This window comes from Cricetulus griseus, chromosome 2, assembly GCF_003668045.3.
Source record: "Cricetulus griseus strain 17A/GY chromosome 2, alternate assembly CriGri-PICRH-1.0, whole genome shotgun sequence".
In the NCBI taxonomy this organism is placed as follows: Eukaryota; Metazoa; Chordata; class Mammalia; order Rodentia; family Cricetidae; genus Cricetulus; species Cricetulus griseus.
Window position 1 is genome coordinate 171,610,153 of NC_048595.1, and position 8,759 is coordinate 171,618,911.

Genomic DNA, 8,759 nt, shown 5'->3' on the forward strand with positions numbered 1-8,759 from the left:
TTCAGATTCAAACTCAACTCTGATTTCAAATTTTCCTCTAAATTTATGGTAACAACTGCGAATATTCCAATGTATTGTGGTACTGGATAGGAAAAAAATTGCAATCAGTGACATTAACACAACAGAATTGAGCTTCAAATGATGTATACAAAGTTTGGGTTCTTTTGCGGGGAGGGGGGGGGTGGGGGGGTTGGTTGTTTGTTTTGAGACAAGGTTCCTCTGTGTAACTTTGGAGCCTGTCCTGGCACTAGCTCTGTAGACCAGGCTGGCCTTGAATTCACAGAGATCCGATTACCTCTGCTTCCTGAGTGCTGGGATTAAAGGTGTGTGCAGCCACCAGTCAGTTCTCAAAAGTTTGGGCTCTAGAGAAGCAAACCTGTATGCCCAGCTAGTCAGGAGGCTAAGGCAGAATGATCACAAAGTCAAAACCAGCCTGGAGGCCGGGCATTGGTGGCGCACGCCTTTAATCCCAGCACTCGGGAGGCAGAGGCAGGCGGATCTCTGTGAGTTCGAGGCCAGCCTGGTCTCCAGATCGAGTGCCAGGACAGGCTCCAAAGCTACAAAGAGAAACCCTGTCTCGAAAAACCAAAAAAAAAAAAAAAAAAAAAAAAAAACCAGCCTGGATAACCTTAATGAAATCTTGTCTCAAACCAAAAAGTAAGAAGAGGTCTGGGGAGATGGTTAGCAGTAAACCACTTGCCTCACCACATGAGCAAAGTCCTAAAGCTTGAGTCTATATCCTGCAACTGACAAGAGGACCAAGAGTTTAGGGGACAGGCTCTAGTAATAATAAAAAATTGATGACTAATGCACAGAATTTAGGCAATGTGGACTGACTTACTTATTCGTCAAGGCAGAAAGCATTCAAAAGCTATAAAAATCTACTTGGTTATGAAATATTCATGCTCCTGCCTGAAACTCTCCTTTTCCCACTACATTTGATCCCATCCTTTCTCACCAAGGCCCTATCAATCAGTACAGCAAGTGCCCCCTTTTAAAACATCTAGTCCTCAACTCTATGAATGTAATCAATGTGGTAAAGCATTTTCACAGCACAGTAATTTACAAGTACATCATTGAACACATACTAAAGAGAAACCCTATGTATGTAATCAATGTGATAAAGCGTTTTCAAGTGTCAGTAGTCCACAAGTACACAAAAGAACACATACTAGAGAGAAACCCTATAAATGTAATCAATGTGGTAAAGCTTATTCATGTGTTAGTAGTCTACAAACACATAAAAGAACTCATACTGGAAAGAAACACTATGAATGTAATCAGTGTGGTAAAGCTTTTGCAAGTCATGGTAATCTTAAAAGACATATAAGAACACATACTGGAGAGAAGTCCTATGAATGTAGTCCATGTGGTAAAACTTTTGCAAGTCATGGAGATCTTAAAAGACATAAAAGATTACATACAGGAGAGAAACCCTATGAATGTAATCAATGTGGTAGTGTTGTGCACTTTGCATATCAAAATAATCTTTGAGGGATTGACAAAGATTATTTGTCAATAAAGGGGATCTTTGATAAGATCTGCAAACATAAAGATTCTGGAGGGAAAAAAATCTGGCATGTGTCAACTATCTGTCCAAGCATTATGATGCCTCTCTTTTGTTTGCACCTGCAAACTCTAATGGAGAAAGTCCTACAAATTCATTGATAAGGTAATAATCCTTTTTGATTTCAAACTTTTATTAAATTACATAAAAAAACCTCATTGAGATAGACTGATTTCTCTAAATCCAATCCTTCTCAAATGCTTTCTGTTACATGAAACAATTCATGATGCAGGGCAAGTTTTAAGACTTTAAATGCCTCAACACATGGGTTACAAGAATGAGTGCTTAAAGGAGAAAATAATCACATGTGGAAATCTGTTTGGTTAGAGATTTGATTGAATTTTAATTATGTGATGTCAGTGAGTGGGGTTGTGACTGTTGATGCTTGTTACCAAGATTTGACCCTTGTGTATTCTTGTAGCAGAAATTACAGAATGTTCTCAAAAACCTGGCCTAGGTCCTAGCAATGAACTTGTCATAGTTTTGCTCGTGCATACATATTTTAAATCCTTTTTGTATCATCTTGATATCAGATAATAGGGAGGAACTCGTAGAAGAGAAAACCCTATTCATGTAAACAATATTGTAAAGACTTCATACTTGTCTTTAGTTTGAATAAAGTAATTATTTCGTGTGAGAAAACAAAACAAAAAACACCTAAGTCCTCTCGGCATGATCCTTCACATGTCGTAACTACTGTTAGGTCATTTTAAAAATCCTCAGCCGGGCAATGGTGGCACATGCCTTTAATCCCAGCACATGGGAGACAGAGGCAGGTGGATCTCTGTGAGTTGTAGACCAGCCTGGTCTACAAGAGCTAGTTCCAGGACAGTCTCCAAAATCACAGAGAAACCCTTCCTCGAAAAACCAAAAAAAAAAAAAAAAAAAAAAAAATCCTCCCTCTACTTCCCCACACTCTCTACTAACTCCTTAGGCTGCAACCTCACCACTCTATGCTCCTTTTACTACATCCTACCTGGCACCACGTGAACCCCAGTCATCTCCTAATGCACTCCATCCAAACAGTACTTGTCAACTTTACCAGTAACCTCCCTGTTGCTGAATCCTAAGAAGCTGCAGGCAATTTTTAGTCCTCACCATCTGCAATCTAACAGAACCGGATCCTTCAATGATATTTCACTTGGTCTTCAAATTGCAGCTACTGGCTCTCCTCTTGCTCCCCCAGCTGCTCCTTTTCTTTCTTCTGATTTCCAGGACTTAATTGCACAAATGGAACACAGACATGTACCTCTTCCACCTGTATCTTCTCTGAGTATCTGCCTTCAGTTTCCAAGTTTTAAATCCTATGTAGTATACCTCCAGCCTGGGCCCCTCCCCTAGGCCCTAGATATTATACATCAAAGAAGCACCCAAGTATAAATTTGTGTCCTTCTCATCCCTTCAAAAACATCTATTCAATCTTCCCAACCTGAAAAAAATAACAACTCCAACCCCTAGTCAGTTATACCAAGAACCTTAGTCACTGAATTCTTCAGCCTCCCAAATGTAATCCCCCACCAAATGTGAATGGCCTCACTTTAATAATACAGCCTGAATCTTGCAACTCTTCCAGTCTCTACTTTCCTCCCTAGGCGTTTCCTTTGTTTGTTTTAAAAAGACAGGGTCTTTATATATATAGCCCAAGCTGCACTGGAACACACAACCCTCCTGCCCCAGGCTCCTAAGTGCCAGGATTATTACAGGCATATACCACTACACTTGACACCTTCCCTTTTTCTAATGAAGTTTCTCTTCATTTCTACAAGACATGTTCAAAGTTCTCCAACACTAGAATGGAGACGGCAAAAGGAATACAACCTGCCTGATCTTACACTGCATTTCCAGCTACTTTCCCACCTTCCTTCATAGCCAAGTGTCCAGGAGACCACAGTTACTTCTGTCTCGTCTGTCATCCTCTGCCTCTATCTGCTCCTCATACATTCAGTTTATAGACTTATTCAACTAACACATTACACCATACAGGTCTCAATCCAAATGCCTTTGGGGTAAATACTGCCAGAAAGTAGGACTATCACCTGGAAATTACAGACCTCCCCTGAAGCCAATTAAATTCAGTAGAGTACTCAAAACACATGAACTGCCATAGTGCATTCCTGAGTGCAAAATCAATGTCCAAAACCTATCCTGAAACAGCCTAAATCCGACTCTTAAAGACTTAAAGACCTCCAGTTTCCATGCCGTCATCCTTGCTACTTTACACATAGTAATTTAAAGGACCAAAATTCCCCAACTTCCCCACCTGGTCTCTCTCCCCACTCAGGCTTGTTCACACATCCTATAATATTCCTAAGTCTATATGCACCTCAGGGCCTACATTATTCTTCCTCCAGATAAGTGCATACCTATCTTCTGCCTGACTTTGACCTCAACTTAAATGTTACCTTCTAAGGAGTCTCTTATCAAATTTCCTTCCAGCTCCAAAATCCTTCATCATCAGTTTCACAACCTGCAGACTTCCAATCATTCTAATCTCTCCTGTTACCTCAATTTCTTTTTTTTAATAATTTTGGGGTTTTTTGTTTATGTGCATTGGTGTTTTGCCTGCATATATAACTGTGTGAAGGTGGGGTGCTAGAAAGATGCTCAGAGGTTAAGAGCACTGACTGCTCTTCCAGAGGTCCTGAGTTCAATTCCCAGAAACCACATGGTGCCTCACAACCATCTATAATGAGATCTGGTGCCCTCTTCCGGCCAGCAGGCATACATGCAGGCAGAACATTATATACATAATCTTTAAAAAAAAACAAAAAAACAAACAAAAACACTGTGTGAAGGTGACAGATCCCCCAGAGGAGTTACAGATAGTTGTGAGCTGCCATGTGGGTGCTGGGAATTGAATCCAGGTCCTCTGGAAGAGCAGCCAGTGTCCTTAACCACTGAGAAATCGCTCCAGCCCAAGTTATCAACTTTTTTTTTTTTTTTTTTTTTTTTTTGGTTTTTTGAGACAGGGTTTCTCTGAAGGTTTGGAGACTGTCCTGGAACTCTCTCTCACACACAGATCTGCTTGCCTCTGCCTCCCGAGTGCTGGAATTAAAGGAGTGTGCCACCAACACCCAGCTCCAGTTATCAACTTCTAAAGTTTCTAATATCAAATGTCTCTCTAAAGCTGAGACCCAATGCTTATTCCCAATGCATTCTATCCATGACATTTTATGTCACTGCACAAGTGTTCCAACTGTCCTGGCTAACTAACCTTGTATGCCAATAATTGAGGAGGCTGAAGCAGGACTGCTCTCAGGTTTCAGACCAGCCTGGGCTACACAGCCAGTACCAAGCCAGACAGAGCCACAGAGGAAGATCCTGTATAAACAAAATTTAAAAAAAAAAAAAAAAGCACATGGCTCAGCAGGTAAAGGAGTTTGCCACCAAAACAGACAACCTGAGCTGGATCTCTAGGACCCCCATGATAGAAGGAGAGAACCAACTCCAAGGTTATCCTCTGAAATGTACATGCACACAAAATAAAAACAATAATAAAATTTCAAAAAAAGGGCTGGAGAGATGGCTGCTCTTCCAGAGGTCCTGAGTTCAATTCCCAGCAACCACATGGTGGCTCATAACCATCTGTAATGAGATCTGGTGCCCTCTTCTAGTGTGCAGGAATATATGTAGGCAGAACACTGTATACATAATAAATAAATCTTTAAAAAAAAAAAAAGTACATCCTATTGAACCTAAAACACAAAGTTGCCAGCAATCATCATTTAGCTATTGGCATACAATCACACATGTCAAAATTAGGTAGACATTTTGTATATAACTTTTTAAAACTTACCGTGAACTTTGCCCACAAAGCTGTAATTTAAAGAAAAAGTTGGTTCGGATGTAATGGAAATACCAGAAGCATGACCACAAAATGGTAACTGCAAATGGAAGTGTTGTCATATATACAGGTGTCCTCCAAACGACCAAGGGGGCCTCATGCTTGACTACACAAAGTCTGAATCAAGAGCAAATCAAAAGGAAGGAGATAGTAAACAGTCTTTCACTTTGCATTAGCTGTTAGGAATAAGTGTGAATGAAGCTCAGCAGACACCGGTTGACATAAGAGCTCTCCACTCAGAGCAAACAAAAACGTTACCTCCAGTGTTAAAGTCAGTCAAAAGGACGGGACTGCCCATCACAACAGTCAAGCAGTGGCCAGAGCACTTTGCAAGAAAACACCGCAAAGGACAGAGGCCAAGTGCCCTCCCTCAGAAGTGGGCAGTCACTAGCCCGACTGGAGGACACAAAGATGCGGCCGCCCCAAAGCCCAAGGCCAGGCCGGGAGCCTGGGACACACGCGGGCACCTGATCTCACAGAGCAGCCCAGCCTCCAGCCCATGTCCCCACCAGGCCGGGCCGTCACCGCGGCCTCCCAGAAGGCGCGGCGCGGGCCAAAAATGAGAGTCCTGCCTTGACCCCCAGATCCACTGCCCGACAACCCTCCTCAGCAGGCCAGGACGCCAGACCCCAGACTCACGAGAGCAGTGAAAACGTCCGCGGAAGGGGCGGCACCGCAGCGCTACAAGCGCGCAAGCGCGCGCCGCAAAAGCCCGCGAGGTCCCCCGCCCTCCGGGAGCAAGGGGCGTGGCCTCGCAACCCGTACCGGATTGGACAAGGCGTCAGGAAGGGGCCAGTAGAAGCCTGTGATTGGTGAGGACGACGCGTCCCTCGGTTTGAAGGCCGAAGCCGCGCAGCCTGGGCTCGGCGCCGCCTGCTTAATAGGAGCCGCCTTCAAAGTCCTGAACAACTCAGTTTGAGGTCGCCCCAGGCACCTAGGAAAAATCCCGGCAAAAATATCCCCGCTGTTTTTGCCATATCGCCATTTAGTAGATGGCAGAAACTTCATGGTTTGCTTTCAACAAATCAATCCTTGGGATACACGTGTCTGGACAGCTAGTTTAATCGCCTAGGAAAAGCTGGTACCAAGTAAGAAGACTTCTTCCTTAGCTGCCATTCTCCGTAGACTACACAAAACCCATCATTGCGTATGCTCACAAGCTCTTAACCTGAAAGATTCTATAATCTACCTTAAAATATCAAACATAGAATCTCAAAAGGGGTAGGGATTTGAGAAATAAATGCCGGGCAGAGGTGGCTCACGCCTTTAATTCCAGCCCTCAGGAAGCAGAGGCTGGCGGGTCTCTTGAATTCAAGGCCAACCTGGTCTACAAAGAGCTCCGGAATAGTTAGAGGTACACAGAGAAAAACAAAACAAAAAAAGGGAGAGTGATTAAACATAGAGACAGGAAATACAAAGTCAACAGTTGCTGTACCTGAGGTTAGCCAGGTGGGAAAAGACATTTACTTGATCATTTTCCTTTCTGTGTTCTCCAAGCTTCCTGGTGTTCACTCTTGGTTAACCCCCGCAGGGTTACTTTCTGGAACAATGCCTATTAATGGCGCACACCCACAATCCCTGTGTTTGGCTGGCTGAGGAAGTAGGATACCCTTCCCAAGGCCAAACAGCCTGTACCTCTGTGCATACTAAGATGCTGCTTTAAAAACGAAGAATATATTGGGCTGGAGAGATGGCTCAGCGGTTATAAGCACTGACGGATCTTTCAGAGGTCCTGAGTTCAATTCCCGGCAACCACATGGTAGCTCACAACCACCTTGAATGAGATTTGGTGCCCTCTGCCTGCATGCAGGCAGAAGACTGCATACATAATAAATAAATCTTTAAGAAAAAAACAAAAACCAAGACTATTTTAAAAAATAAATGGTGCTCCCAACTACTATTATGTCTGGTTACTTTTTTCCCCCCTTTTTGCGGTACTTTTGTATCGCTCACATTCAATAAGAACTCAGTATCCAGAAAAAAAAAAAAAAAAAAAAAAAAACTGCCAGCACTCAGGAGGCAGAGGCAGGGTGATCTTTGCGTTCAAGGCCAGCCTAATATACAGACTGAGTGCCAGGACAATCGGGACCACACGCAGAAACTCTATTGAGAAAACAAAAAAGAGAGAGGGGGGAGGGAGGGAGGCGGAGGGAGGGAGGGAGGAAGGAAGGAAGGAAGGAAGGAGAGAAAAACTTCCAAATGACTCAGCTGTGGGGTACAAAGGAATCTAAAACTACCTTTTTTCATAAAGAATCTTAATCCAATTGGAGGTGGGCTGTGTAATGTGTCCAGGAGTCATGCACCCTGTATCACTGGGTTCCCAACTCAAGAAATAGCAATAATCCTAAAGTCAGGACAACTTTTTTTGCACCAAAACACTCAGCAACCTGTTGATTCTCTGGTGACAAAGATGAATAAATCAAAGAAAATTCAGGCAAAAAAGCTTAAACTCTAATGCTGGACTGTCTGAAAGTGAAAGGAGTGGAGTCTCCCTCCACGATCCTAGCTTAAGTGCCCTAAATTATCAGTTCATTTGTAAAATGGGAGTAACTGGAGCCTGGGGCAGTTCAATTCACATGCCTGGGAAAGGCAGGGCACTGTATACAACAGGCAGGGCTTACACCAGTTACTTTTTGCTTTGTTTTTTGAAACAGGGTTTCTTTGTGTAAGTCCTGATTGTTCTCGAACTTGCTCTATAGACCAGGCTGACCTTGAACTGGGACTAGAGGCGTGCACCACCACTGCCCGGCTACATTCTCCCTTCTTAACGACACGTTTGTGTGTGCACACTCATTCTCAATATGGTATTTGTGTGGAGTCAAAGACCCACCTACAGGAATTGGTTCTCTCCTGCCACTATGTGATTTCCGGGAATTAATCCAGTCGGTCAGGTTTAGTAGACATCTTTTCACACTGAGCCATCTCAACTGGCATTGTACCTTTAAATGGAACATTTGTTTATCCCGAGATAATTATTTGTCTATGTATTTTTCAGCTTTGTTGGTTTTGTGACACAGTAAAAGGAAACTAAGCGTGAACTATCTTTAATACAGAATATTCTGTTTTAGGCAGGTGTGTGGTGCAGTTCTATAATCCCAGCACCCTAAAGGTGGAGGCAGGTGTGTCAGGAGTTCAAGATCATCCGAGGTTACATGGCCAGTTCCAGGCCAGCCAACAGACTCTCAAAAAACAAAAACATACAATTTCTATAAGACAACAGACTCATATCTTTTAAAATATTTTTATTAAATGATCTACTTGGAGAATAATTACAAAAGCTTTATGCAGTAATTCCAAGTAGTGAAAGGCATTTTCATTTAAAAAACAAACCAAAAAATATCCTTATGA

General features: G+C 42.8%; 1 protein-coding gene across 7 annotated transcripts in view; it reads right to left on the reverse strand.

The window, feature by feature from the left end:
* Positions 1-6,163, reverse strand: part of Cep192 (centrosomal protein 192) — an 80,450-nt gene extending 74,287 nt beyond the window's left edge. For 3 of the 7 annotated variants that reach the window (XM_035440087.1, XM_035440088.1, XM_035440089.1), the window contains exons 1-2: positions 6,051-6,163; positions 5,364-5,528 (exon numbers count right to left, since the gene is read on the reverse strand). In XM_035440087.1, coding sequence (XP_035295978.1) covers positions 5,364-5,473 — 110 coding nt within the window. In that variant the 5' untranslated portion in view covers positions 5,474-5,528; positions 6,051-6,163. Of the gene's footprint in view, positions 1-5,363; positions 5,529-5,669; positions 5,689-6,050 lie in introns of those variants that run through there. The other 4 variants (XM_027402678.2, XM_035440086.1, XM_035440084.1 and 1 more) reach the window with 2 other exon arrangements.
* Between the last annotated feature and the right edge of the window lie 2,596 nt (positions 6,164-8,759).